Source organism: Coptis chinensis, chromosome 4, assembly GCF_015680905.1.
Source record: "Coptis chinensis isolate HL-2020 chromosome 4, ASM1568090v1, whole genome shotgun sequence".
In the NCBI taxonomy this organism is placed as follows: domain Eukaryota; kingdom Viridiplantae; phylum Streptophyta; class Magnoliopsida; order Ranunculales; family Ranunculaceae; genus Coptis; species Coptis chinensis.
The window spans coordinates 4,964,140-4,978,748 of NC_141459.1; the positions used below are offsets into that span (position 1 = coordinate 4,964,140).

Here is a 14,609-nt window from a genome sequence, read left to right on the forward strand (position 1 = left end):
CCAGCACTACTGTGGACGAAATTTGATGGGCTGGAAAATTTGATACGTAGATGTGAAAATGATGCACGCGACAAAGATGAGATCTCCCTGGTTCTCTATCACAATTCACAACGACAATAATTGATTTTATGGCTTTTTTTAATAAGAATCAATACGAGTCCTAGAGAAGGTACAAATTAGTGGTTTTCAACACTTCTGTGATCTCTGACTCGAGGACCCAATCCGAAGGGAAATAATTTCAGCTACGCCAAGGAAATGATTGGTCAGTTTGCAACTTTGTCATGGTGTGATATTTTCTTCCGTACATAATAATTACATAAAGCTAGAAGACAAGAATAAAGCATTTTATGCATGGAGAAGGGTCCTCCACGGGGACAATTACCGGCGCTAAAACAGTAATGAGATGACAATGTGTGGTTTTATATGAATGATTTAAGAAGAATTCGTGTGGTTAGAGCATCTCTAGTTGGTAATTCTTTAAATTTGAAGAATTTTTTTGAAATTTTTCGGAATTCTATCTTTAGGTTTCTAGATATAAAATAATAAAATAAGAATCTAAAACAATTTGTATTTAGTTTCAAAATCACAAAAAAAAAAAAAAAAAATCTAACTAAATTAAGTCCAAACGACTCAGCCATATAGTTTCATAGAGGGTCTAAACGACCTTTCTATTCGTATGGATTATAGTGTAGGTTAGGTTTCCCTCCAAAAAACGACTAACCATGGATTATGGTGTTTTCCAAATAAATGACCCAGCCATGTCGTTTGGGCTCGGGTTTTATATTCATTCAACTGTTTTGCATTCATTCATTTAATCAATCAATCAAGTGCTTTGTATTTATTCTAATCAAGTGTTACCTCATTATTTAAGTTTGCACTTTGTCGTCGAGAATTTCTAGGCATCTCATTTGTCGCATCTTCAAATTCTTCACCTTGACCTTCAACATTTTGTTCCACTTATTCACTTTCAACATATCTTCTATTTTCTCTTTCTCTAATTTTGTTGTTGCACCTCAAACATTACCTCAAATACTTCTTTTTCATTTTCATGTTCAATTTAGAGAAACTTGAGTATTCTAATATGTAGAGAAACTTGAGTATTCTATGTGAGTAAGGATTTTGATGAAAAAAGGAGCAAGAAGGAGTAAGGAGTATTCTATATATATTTGAAATTTTGATATATTTCGAATAATTGAGTGAAATATGTTTGTAAACCCTAAACTAGTTTATTATTCACAATTGAATAAAAAAAAATGGAAAATAACAAGTTTAGATATAAAATAAATTATTATTTTAGATTTGGATAATTGAGTGTAATATGTTTGAAATTAATTTTTTTTTTATGTCGGTACGAAATTTGTAAACCTTGAACCCTAAACCCTAAGCTCAAACCCAAAACCCCCAAACTAGTTTATGATTCAAAATTTGAAAAAGAAAATAATAAATAATAAGTTTAGATATAAAACAATTTATTATTTTGAATAATTAAGTAAAATATGTTGGTACGGAATTTGTAAACCCTGAATCCTAAACCCCCAACCCCTAACCTAGTTTATGGTTTACAATTTTAAAAATAAAATAAAAAATAACAAGTTTAGATATAAAACAAATTATTATTTCGAATAATTAAGTGAAATATATTGGTACAAAATTTCTAAACCCTGAATCCTGAACCCCAAACCCCAAACTCTAAACTAGTTTATGATTCACAATTGAAATAATAATAATAATAATAATAAGTTTAGATATAAAACAAATTATTATTTTAGATTTTAGCATGTTTGATTACATGTTTTAACTTTGTTATATAAATACTATGTCATAACATATAAAGAGTGCAGAGTGCATGGCGCATGTAATTGTGTTGGTGTAACTAATTGTGTTGTTTCTAACCCAATTTTTTGAATCGGATTTCAATTTTTCTAATTCAATTGGGATGCGTTGATAATTGATCATTACTAATTCAATTTTGTACATAATTGTTTAAATAAATTATTATACACTTATGATCGATTAATTATTTGTATTATAAGAAAAGTGTTGGTATTTATGTATAAGAAAAGTGTAATTGGTGTTTACGTCCAAACAACTTCACCATATCCCCCCATAGAAGCCCTAAACGACCCAGCCATACCGCTTGCATGTGATACCAAATGATTGGCCAAATCTAAAATGCACACACAAACGATGTGGCCACGTCGTTTAAGTTGTTTGAGTGTACACTTAAACGACATGTCCATGTCATATACTCAAACGACATGGGAATATCGTTTGAGTGTTACTCAAACTAACACTCAAAGGACTTGATCATATCGTTTGAGTGTTACTCAAACTAACATTCAAAGGACTTGGCCATATAGTTTTAGTATACACTCAAACGATATGGCCACGTCGTTTTGGTATACACTCAAACGACTTGGCTATATCGTTTGAGTGTTACTCAAACTAACACTCAAACTACTTGGCCACGTCTCAAACTAACACTCAAACGACTTGGCCAAACGACGTGGCCATATCGTTTGAGTGTATACCAAAATAACGTGGCCATATCGTTTGCATATACACTCAAACGACTTGGCCAAGTCGTTTGAGTGTATATAAAAACGGTCTGAAGAGTTCGTTTTGACGAGACCGGTTGAATTGGTTGCAGGGCCTGAATTTTGATGGCAAAATTATAATATGGAAAATTTGTAAAATTTCTTTTTATTTTGATGGTTGCCCAATCCAATTTGATTTGTGCGCGACGGAATCACCAACATATATTAGCAAATCAGCATGCCTTGTGAGTTCCGACGCTAGTGTCCAAAACTATACATCAAGAAAGCTGGCATTTGAACTCTTAAATAAGTCTTAACTGTGCTCATTACTTTTTACAGATCGAATAGGGTTTATGTTGTACTAAGAGTTGCTACCTTGCTTTGTTTCGGCTGAAGGGATTGAAGAAAGTCAAGAAACAATAGATGCTGCCCCACATAGCGTTCATCATTAACCAATTCCCTATTTTGATTGCAGTTTAGTACTATTCTCAACATTCTGAGCTCCTTGATTAGTTGATTTGTGGCCTCCTTAGCCTCTTCACAAGTGCCTCACCATCTTTTGGAATCGGGTTGCAAGCATTCAACCCACATTTGAATTTTGAATGTAAAATAAATCTATAAAATTAACCAACACTCCTTACACGACTTTCATTCAACAGACTGAAGTCTGGATATCACATCTGTAACCGCCAATGTCATATATTGGCCATGGTTCTTCGTCAAGGATATAAAAAAGAGAAAGAAAGAAAAAGATCATCTACCAAATTATACGATACTAAGATGAATATACAGCTTAAGATGGATTGTGCTGATTTCTACAATACAAGGATCATTGGTGTCACAGCCCGATTTTCTAAACAATTAAAAATAATGAATATTTGAAATATAAATATCTCAAACATCATTATGTTCAATTGTCTAAAAACCCAGGCTATGACGGGGTGATACAACACATGTCAAAACCTAAAACCCACATCACAACAGGATCAACTTAACAACAAAAATCTCCAAATTTCTCAACTATCACTTTATTCAGACTTTCTTCCATCCCAATACAAACATAAACAAACTTTAAGAATAAAAATTTCCAACATCGTATTCTCATGTCATATAAAAATGTAACCTCCACGTTATTACATCATTCCAATAAAGAATCGGACCTAAAAGAAACTAATTAATTTGCCCTCGGGCACTTAATCCCAATCACACGCCGCGATTCCATTGCCTTCCACCTATGTTCCCAATAACACACCCACGTTGCCAAAACAAAGCAAACATGGGTAAAGAAATTGAATTTCTTTGGTATGAGTAGACTAACTACATATAAACATTATCATACTTTAATTATCCAAACAATCACTTTTATTATCCCATAACTTAATCATTCACAACTTGGAAGGCGGTAGTTAAAGTCATTCTAACCGCATAATTTCTTCCCAAGCAAGACTTCCATTATATAACTTCATTATAATAACTCGTTTTAATATCGACTTAATAATTGAATTACAACTTACCGATATCGGCAACGTATAAGGGGTAGGATGGTTTAACGTCGTCGTCATCAAGACAAAATGTTATTAAGTCCTACCCTCCCGCAAAAGAAAGTTAGAACTTCTAACATTTGTTAATATCCTATGGGTATTCAAAAGTAAACCCAAGCACACTCGCCAATCAACTTAATTTCTCTTATTAATTAATCAATTACTTTTCTTATACACATATTTCACAACCTATGTACCTTAGGTCATTCCCGCCACATTCAAGGAATACCCAACCCTACATTTCACACTTAAGGAACACAACTAACCCATGGCGAATACCTTAGTTCCTCTCAGGGTAGTCCAAACAATTTGGTCATTCACAAGACATTCAATGAATACCCCTATATAGCATTAACGGGCCATTTATGGCACATTCAATAAATGTCCACCTAACCTATGACATCAGCGGTCATAAAACTAAATTTCAAAACTTGAGGTGGTGAGTGAGTTCTAAAAGTCGCGGTAAATTTATTTACGCATTATTGAACTTTATTTTATATATCATTTCAGATAACGAATGAGTATCTTGATTCCTGTATTTTTGATTTACGCGTTATTAATTTCAGGGATGTCTTAGTGTCATAACGTTGGATATCATAAAATACTGCAAAATCACATGGTAGTTAATACACATACACACGTATATATAAAGGTCTTAGCCTAAAGTCAAGCATGCTAATAGCCCTAGACCTATCCAAATAGCCCAAATCATAATCCGGGTTAAAAATCAACTCAAGTCAACTCTGGTCAAAGTCAAAGTCAACACGTCATGGTCGAAGTCAAACTCAACCCATCATGGTCAAAGTCAAAGGTCGATGGTCAAAGTCAACGGTGCATGGCTCATGGGCTCATGGCTAAGGTCATGGTTCGGACCCAACTGGCCAAGCCCAAACCTTAGAACCCGAAAGTCTAAACATTGAAAGACCCATGTAGATCTATTTTAAGTCCAATGGACTGGCCCCAAACAATATTAGAAACGGGCCGGAACTTATCTTTGAGCAGCCCCCAAACACAACCGAAGTTCGCCCAAAACTTTAAATTAAACTGGTCCACAAATAAGAGAAAACCGGCTCACCATTTCAAAAATTAGAACTGGCCCATAACAAGGTATCAACTAATAGGAAAAGGGCCCAAACAAAAATAGAAAAGAACTGGCCCAACTAACAAAACCAAAATAGCCCAAAAACCAAAAACCGGCCCAAGCCCAACTAAGATGAACAGTTACTGTTCATCTTCTCTAGCTTCTCTCCTCCACCAAAAATCCGGCCACCACTAGCCTCCACCCATTCCAAACTTCATCACATCGGTTTTGATCCACATCACCAACCAAACAACATTAACAAAAACAAAACCCCCATACACTGACTCGATAACCCATCCTCCAAAACTAGATCTACAATTTCGAACCGCCATTAATGGCTTTTCCCAAGCTCCAATCGACAGCCCCATATACATTCCAACATACAAACATACCTCAACCACCCACAACATCAACCAAAAACAGTTTAAACACGAAAAATGAAGACAAAAATCGCCTCTTGCAGTAACCCAGTAATGGCGTTCGGCGCCATTAAAGATGGCTCAAGCTTTGGCAGCACCTTGACAACCTCCCACCGTATTTCGTCCAACCACAACCCACTACCCAATCGGCAGCCAACCAACAATCAAAAAGTTTACAAAAACGACAACCACAACGAAGATCTAAAGCATGCGGGACGCCGGGCTCATGCCGCCATTGACGAAGCTTCAAGCTTGAGCGAGTTTTTAAGTTGAGTTTGAAAACCACGACAAACCGAAGTTTAAACGAAACCCAAGCCGACCTCTTTTCCAGCGGTTCAACGGTTTAATCACAAACCGAAATTTAACAAGGTTTAATAAAACAAAAAGGCACGAAGTCCAACACCACGGTATAATGAAGCGATATCAATACTGCGAGAAAACCATAAGTTGATTGAAATAGCAAAATAGCTACTCACCTTAACTAACTATTTCGACGAATTTTCCTAAAATCGAATCGTCGTTCCACCTCTCCAAACAAACCGAACTTTTTTCTGCCTCCATTTTTATATTTTATTATCTTCAAAACCCTATTCTCTGTAACAATGTGTTTATATCTTGGGTCCCAAACCCAAGCCCAACACCGACTTCGGGCCCAAAACCAAAGTTCCACGTATCCCGAAATCCAATCAAGACGAATTTTTAAAATAAACAATTAAATTAATTAATTAAATAGAAAAATACGTATAAAAAAAACACGGGGTGTTATAATTGGCCTACACAGAGTTGTATCATACCACATCTTCATAAAATTGGGGCCCCTATGGAGATTATCCAACATTAGTATAGGATAATCTATATGATAGCAAGGACATTAGTATAGGATAATCTATATGATAGCAAGGTCAGCCTCAGCAAAATTCAGTAGAGGTCGCCCTAGGCACATAAGTAGAGGCCAGTTGAAGCATAAAACTGACAAAGACCAAGTTAATGGGCCAAGCATTGAGTGCTGACCTTAAAGTTCTAACAAACATACAGTATAACAAAACAGTATTACCCTAGAAACTAGGGAATGAAGAAGAGACCAACAACAACATACAAAAATTACAACAGCCCGACATAGACTTAACCCTCCCAAGACTTGTGGTCACAATGAGCTCGATAAATCTTCCAGCAACACCTAGATATGGCACAAATGGCTGAAACCCTTCAGCAATTCCAACCAAGGATTCTGATAAACAAACATAAACTTTTCCCTTCTTACCTTCCCTTCAGTGATCCATTAGTGGATCTTCTCAACTCCCATGGTGGTAGGCATCTTTTTAAAGGCATATGTAGATACAAAGAAGATGTTGATAACTGTTTCTGCCGCATTGAAATCGAAGACAAGCAACTGAAAGCACTAGTCAGCCTCCTTTTCTCACTGTCAAATCCTTGGTAATTAGGCTCATGTTGTACAGCAGCCACCTTAAGGGCCTCAGGAAGTAAACAGTTGCAGACTGATCCTGTGAAAATAATTCATTCAATTGAAGAAACATGATTTGTAAACTATAGGTGCTCCAAAACTTAAAAATACCTATACACATCTGACTAGGATCTGGGTGTATCTTACATCTATATAACAATTATAATACTGCAATATTGTTCTTGAGGTACTATGTGGTCTCTATATACGCATCTGTAAATACTTAGTATCAGAAGAGCCATGTGTCTCCTTTTCCAAACGCTTGTGAACTCAAGCATTAGGTCAATAACTTTCCTCTAACAAGAAAGGCATTCTGATGTGCAAAAACCATGTGTCTACATGACATGCTAAAAACTTTCCACAAATACTGTAACAAGTATATAGACATACTTTACTAAGGATCATCCCTCAACTGATCAGATTTGGCATATGATACATACTTACACTGGGATCATCCTTGTTAGTATAAGCGGTAAAAAAAAAATGTTTTAGCCTAACAGTAAAAAAAACTAAGAAACAGAATGTATAAATGATTTTTGCAAGCGGGGGAAAAGTGTGAAGATGAGAATGAATACCTATTTTCGCAAGTCGATTTACCCATTTTGGGATTGAGTTTCCAGTCAATCTGTAACATATATCCTTGCAGAAATGGTTACAATTCTTAACAATCAAGTGATATGTATCACCATTGTAGTGGGCAGAGTGGCGCTCCATGAACTCTCTGACCTGGATAGGGTCCATGCATGTTGTCCCCAGGAATATCGACTTCCGGAATTTATAGCCTGGGCATTGGCGGGGCTCGACCTCAAAGACACCACTTGTTGGGTAGTCGTGGGCTCCGAATGCATACTCCACACCATGAACTGTATAATCATTTATCATCAGTCAGTAAATCTTCATATAATCATAAATGTAATAAGACAAAATTTCTATACTGAATTTGGAATGATCCCTCTTACAACAAAAAACAACAAAGTGCTTGAATTTGAGTTCATGCACATCTTGTGTGCCGATGGGACATCAACTTCTAATCGGCGATTTCTTGGTTTTCTTAGAAAAGCCAAAACCAAAGAGTGTAATGAGGCAAACCACAAACACGTTCCCATCAATCATAAAGTTTTCAGTGGACATTCAAGATATGTATTCCCACAAAGTCACGCTACAAAAAAAAATGCCAGTGGACATTGATACACCAGTTCTAACTGGCACAAAAGATTGATACTCCATTTCTAACTGCCACAACAGGAGAAAATATTATTTCATCCATTTGCCTTCTGTTTATTTTTTGAGTGATAAAAGAGAAATTGTCAATAACCAAGAACTGTATAATAATTTATCATCAGTCAGTAAATCTTCATATAATCATAAATGTAATAAGACAAAATTTCTATACTGAATTTGGAATGATCCCTCTTACAACAAAAAACAACAAAGTGCTTGAATTTGAGTTCATGCACATCTTGTGTGCCGATGGAACATCAACTTCTAATTGGCGACTTCTTGGTTTTCTTAGAAAAGCCAAAACCAAGGAGTGTAATGAGGGAAACCACAAACACGTTCCCATCAATCATAAAGTTTTCAGTGGACATTCAAGATATGTATTCCCACAAAGTCACGCTACAAAAAAAAAATGTCAGTGGACATTGATACTCCAGTTCTAACTGGCACCAAAGATTGATACTCCATTTCTAACTGCCACAACAGGAGAAAACATTATTTCATCCATTTGCCTTCTGTTTATTTTTTGAGTGATAAAAGAGAAATTGTCAATAACCAAGTAAAGCCACATGCATACACACACAAATACAAGCATTACTAAGTCACACAATTCACAAACCAAGTAAACAAGAAGTTTCCAGCACAACTCTCTCTCTCTCTTCCTTTATTTTGCATAAGCCGACTAAAAAATTATAGTACATAAACTAAATGCAAGAATTTCTACATTTTAGAGACACAAGTGTATGCAATCCAAAAGAAATTTCCCATTAAAGATTGTCACTTCATTATGTCACTTCCTTTTGCCAAAAGCATTCCGAAACACATTGCAAATGAAATCCTACAGGGGGGAAGACTAAATATCTATGTCATGGTGATGTAGGATAGGATACCTATCTCTAGTTGGTTCTAGAAGAGTTTTAATTAGTAGTTAAGTTATTTCTTAATTTGTGTCAAATTAGAATTAGTATTAGTTTCTATTTTACATTGCTTAGAGTCCAAGAAATCATATCTATAAATATGGGCTTCTCTAGTAGTTTGTAAGAACCAACCCATTATGATTATTATGATTTGATTATTATTCAAAAATCTCTCAATTGAGTTATCTTTGTTATTACCTATCTTTCAACTCATAATCTTCATCATGGACACGCCATATTTTAATAATAATCCGTGTTGGATATGTATCCACGTGTGACATGTCCGTGTTGGACACATACTGTATGTGATATACATCAATTTTTTGATATTTCACCGTGTCAGACACTTTGTATCCTCGTCGGATACGGACACAAGTATACGTGTCAATGTAACTTAGTTAATACTCCACTAATCTAGAACTTGGAAGAACCAGTCACCACATTTCAGCAACTCTTAGACGCTGACAATATCAACAGAAGGCACATACAACACTGAGCGATAAAAAGTGGTGACTAAATGCAAAAGAAAATGTTACTAAGAATTGGTAACATCAAAAGAGATTGAAGGCAAATATAAAGCAAAACTTCCTCCACAGTATTCATCATCTTTATATAAAGATTGCCTAATGTAGGTCAACAGCCTATAATTCTGTTTTCGGGCATTCTGTATTGGCACATGAAACTCTCTTTAGCGGCACATCAACATGGGTGGGAATCTCATTGTCTTCCCAAAATAAGGTAAAAGATGATGAACATCCATTTGAGTTTTCTTCAATACTCTTAATGTCTGACCTCAGGTGGTTGGCACAGGGATAAAGAAGCATTCAGTGGTTCAACGAGATACAAGCTTGCTTACCAATCAGAAAAAAAAAAAAAAGATACAAGTTTGTTTCAAAAGTTTGCCTAGAATAAGTAAGGATAATAGATTGTTGACGTGGGCATTCATCACTTATATGTTATGATTCAACTGGATACCAGTTTGCTAAGAGATTTCCAAATGTCATATCAGAAATCATTTAAGCAAGCTACCTAGCCATAATTTGGATTCCAGTTGCTAAGATTTCCAAATACTTCCTCAGAGATCATTTTAAGTAAGTGACCTAGCCATAGTTTAAATGACTCGCAAATCACTGATCACACAACGATGCTAATTAAGTTAATATCGTCAATAACCGGTTCACAAAACTTAAGAATGTAAATTATGTTGCATTGACATATGATCTCCATATTCCCTTGACTATGAACCTCCCTCACCACAAATATAAAGCCTCAGGGTCCGTTTCCATTTTCAAACTTTCAATTGATTACTTCCCAAACTGCAAAAGGAGAAGAAAATTCTAGATACTTGAAAGATACCATCCTATCTACCATCCTATCATACACACTAATGCTGAAAAGAAGATAATGAAGCAGTTAAACACATTCCTGATACAGAAACTATAACGGAATCCAAAAAGTACCTTCTACACCAGAGTGAAAGATGCCTAAGCCAGCCCAGTAAACATAGCCATTCATGGGGGTTAAATCATACACATTGAGATAAACAGGAGAGTTCCCCGGACTAAGACCAGCCGAGCGAACTTTGGGGAAGATGCAGAAACGGGTTGCCGATTTGTTTTTTAAATGAAGAGGAACAATAGACTTCCACCCCTTCTTCGTCCCCGCCTTCATAATTTCTATACTATCAATCAATGATATGCTCAAATCCTAGTTCCAAACTGCACACACACAAAATAAACACTCACATAACTGAACCAAATCTATTTTTTTTTTTTTTTTTAAGTGTAACATGACCATGAACTACACAATGCAGGAAGTTAAGATCTAGTTTTACAAACAGGCCATTTCATCCTACAACTACAGATCCAACATAACTGAGACCAAACAAACAAATAATAGTAAAAGAAAAAATAAAACTAACCATTTGAAAAGGCCAGAGAGAAGAGACGTGCACTCATTCCTGACAAAAACCAGAACCCATTGTTCCAGAAATGTGGCCAAGCACGCCCTACTCTTTTTTTTTTTTGTGCTTTTTATCCTTACTCCTACTGTAATCTCAGACAAAACTTTCTTTTCAAAGCTGCCTCTGGTGTTTTTTTTCACTTTTTCTTTTTTTAATTGTTATTTAATCTTGACTAGAAATAGGAAACAAGCTGTTAGTCTCAAAGAGTTGGTTGGGTGCCTTGAAGATAGCCTTATTAATAATTAAAACTTCTTAACATAAAAATTGTTGATTACAGATATTATTACAAGATTTCTATAGCAACCGAATCTTTTGAACTGAATTTGTGAACACACTGACGTGTCACTCATCAGGCAGAGAGTGCATGTGTATTGGTCAAAGAAGTACGGAAAATCAAGGTTTTTCTGCTTCCCACGTCAATGTGTTCACAAATTCGGTTTAAAAGTGTGAGTTGCTGTAGAAACACTCTTATCTAAAAGACATGGACATCATTGATTGTGCATTAAGTTAGAACTTGTGAGTCGTGATTAAGGAAAGTGGCACTTTGTTGTGGTTTCCAAACTATCAAAATCAAGTCATTAATTAAATACGTGCTAGGACCTTATTTGTTCTTCTCTTTCAAAAATGACGTCCAATTTCTCGTCGGCTTTGACTTTATTTTTGATTTTTTTTTTGTTTTGGGGGTAAGGCTTTGACTTATTATGAGGATGCACGAGGATTATTTCTAAACAAATTATTTATTTATTAATTAGTTAGAGGCCAGGTCAAGAATTCTGTTATTCACCAGATGGGAAGGTGACAGAGACATTACATTTTAGCCGTCGTTTTTGTTTAATTTCGATAACATCAGATTTATTATGTGGGTCCCTCTTTTCAATCGTTTTAGATTAATTTCTCTTTGTTTTATTGTAGAACGAACTCATCCTATTGGCTATTTTACCTTCAACTCTGCTGATAAACATGTGTGCTATGTCCAAATGAAATAGTTCACTTTTTCATGAAATGGTTAGGATACCTGTAATTATTTTCTACATCATTTGAAGTAGTCAAGTAGGTAATCAAGATGTTTTTGTTTTTTACTTTACGTCAAGGAATATGGAAGTAGGTACTATGATTCCAAATCCAAATTTAGGTTGGGTTGGAGGAATTGTGTACACTAATCTAACTAACGTAAAGCAAGGGCCCAAGGCCCCCATGAATTATTAAATGCGGCAACATTAGGCAGCATTTGATCAATCAGTAATCTTCATTAGGACCAGCTTTTGCTTTATGTTCTGTTTCCAGGATATATCTTCTTGGTAGGGTTTGCCAATTATTCGCTTATTTAAGACGTGGGATTTGCTTAGGTAATAGGTAAACATCAACATGTTCTTTGATGTTCATAATTTTTGTCAAGTGAAGACAATAATTCGTGTTAAACATTTTATTTTCTAACTAATGATAATTATTGTCACCATGTGCTTGTTTTTCAAGTCTAATTTCTAAGTACGTCAAAGCGAAAATTGTTACCAGAGTGATGCTATTGGTTTGAAGCAAACTGTTTATTTAAAACACACAAAAAAAAAAAAAAAAAAAAAAAGTTAGGAGGATGATATTGGTTTGAAGGGACATATTTTCAATTTTGAAAGTTAGGAGAGGAGAGGGACATATTTATTTTAAGTTTTAAGTTTTTAAAGCAATTTAGACTAATATTTTGTAGATATGATCTCCTAACTATTCTAAACATTGTCACAAATAATCAAAAAAATAAAAAAATTTAAACTTGCCAAATGTAGTTAACAATTTATAAAATTTGGCTAATTGTAGACCGTTCATTTTCACTATTTTTTATACTATATTTGGCAAATTTAGAATTTTTTGATTTTTTTTATTATTTGTGACAATGTTTAGAATAGTTAGAAGACCATATCTACAAAATATTAGTCTAATCCGAAACTTATAAATTCCCTAACAATTTTGAGTTTGTTTACATGAAAGATAAAATATGTCTTTAGAACCCTTCCCTAAAATTAGATCTTAGTCTTCAATAGTAGAGTATACTTATGGAAAAAAAAATTGTGCTTGGCAGGCTGCTTTAATGGAGTTTATATTTTTATGGCTCAATGTATATATATCGATAGCAGTCAACTTTATAATTTTATTAGTGCCAGCTCTTTTCTTAAGAATCATGTACTCCATTTCCCAATTTAAAACTCTCAACAAGTTCATGAACGACCCTCATTAATGGCGGGTGAGTAGGATCACCTTCCTCACGTGCACGACTCAACTTGATTAGAGACACCGAGACCCCAAGAGAAAAAGAGCATACTGGATTAATATTGGTGATCACCTGGCTACAGAAGTAGCACACAGCTTAAATGAGCTACAGGACTGTCCTCCTGTGGAGTACGACAATCAAATAAGTATCCAATGCTCAATATGACTATATGAGAATTAGTATCTCTCGTTTTTTTTTAGGGCGCAGTATTTACACCCCAACTAATCAAGGGATTGGCACCCCCTTTGACATGTTCTCAGGTATTCGCACCCACAACTAATCGTATAAGTTGATGTTGCTAGAAAAATGGGTTGCAATTGAAAATCTATAGTGTTATGAACACACATGACTTGAAATTGCGTAAATCCATTGAGAAATAAATGATAAATTTGTCTCCTAAATTACCTAACTTGAGATGAAAAATAGGTATAAAAAGCATTTAGTCCCACATGGACATAAGACCAAAAAGTTGTTGAGTTTATAAGGCCTAATTGAGGCTACTTAGGTTGGGCCCTAAGGGGTATGTACCACTAATTTTCCGTGGCGACTAGTCCGAATATGAAAATTTATTGATATCGAATAATATCCGATCCGAAAATTAAATTTTATTTGCTTTGAATAATTCATTTTACCACTATAAAACCTAATATAAATATATATATATTTGTCATTTATTATTGTTATTATAGTTTTATATTATTAGTTTATGATTTTATATAATATTTTATATAATAAAAAATTAATAACTTAATTATATATAATAAAAATTAATTTTTTAAATCAGATCGGATATTATCGGATGCGGATATGTCAGTATCCGAAACCAGTTCGAACATAAAAAATTTATCTGAATCCAAATTCGAATCCAAAATTTTCGGATAATATCCAATTTTTGAATACGAATTTGAATCAGATTCAAATATTTGGATATCCACTTGCACCCCTAGTGGAGACGGAACGCAAGTAAGCTCAACAAGAAACACACGCGCGTGCGTAGCCATTCGACCGGCTCGGCTTCGACTCGGCTGGGGCATAACTAGGTGGTGTATATATTCTTTTTGGACAACCAATTTCTTAACAAGGCCCAATCCGTTTGGGCCCATTAGGCTTAACAATTTCACTTGAAACAGTAAAGAGAAAAAAAAATCTTTGTGAAAATAGTGCAACGGTCCGAAACGTTGTATTATGTTGAAAATGTGCGACTTTTGTAAAGA

At 34.9% G+C, this 14,609-nt stretch overlaps 1 protein-coding gene across 2 annotated transcripts; it reads right to left on the bottom strand.

The window, feature by feature from the left end:
- Positions 1-6,534: 6,534 nt before the first annotated feature.
- Positions 6,535-11,308, bottom strand: LOC147501384 (PPPDE putative thiol peptidase family protein). Of its 2 annotated transcripts, XM_086606434.1 has the most exons (4): positions 11,097-11,308; positions 10,636-10,893; positions 7,616-7,903; positions 6,535-7,080 (listed from the first exon to the last, which is right to left on the bottom strand). In XM_086606434.1, exons 2-4 carry the CDS (start codon positions 10,844-10,846, stop codon positions 6,836-6,838), a joined length of 744 nt encoding a protein of 247 aa, XP_086462560.1. In that variant the 5' UTR covers positions 10,847-10,893; positions 11,097-11,308; the 3' UTR covers positions 6,535-6,835. The 2 variants fall into 2 exon arrangements, with proteins under 2 accessions (XP_086462560.1, XP_086462559.1); XM_086606433.1 differs by lacking the exon at positions 11,097-11,308 and having other exon boundaries at positions 10,636-10,929.
- Between the last annotated feature and the right edge of the window lie 3,301 nt (positions 11,309-14,609).

Bases quoted from the DNA above. Each gene is read 5' to 3' on its own strand.
- LOC147501384 (XM_086606434.1), bottom strand. From the start codon at position 10,846: ATGAAGGCGGGGACGAAGAAGGGGTGGAAGTCTATTGTTCCTCTTCAT. The intron at 7,904-10,635 runs GTACTTTTTGGA...ATGATTATACAG, and splicing joins CTTTCACTCTGGTGTAGAAG to TTCATGGTGTGGAGTATGCA. The intron at 7,081-7,615 runs GTATTCATTCTC...TTATTTTCACAG, and splicing joins AAATCGACTTGCGAAAATAG to GATCAGTCTGCAACTGTTTA.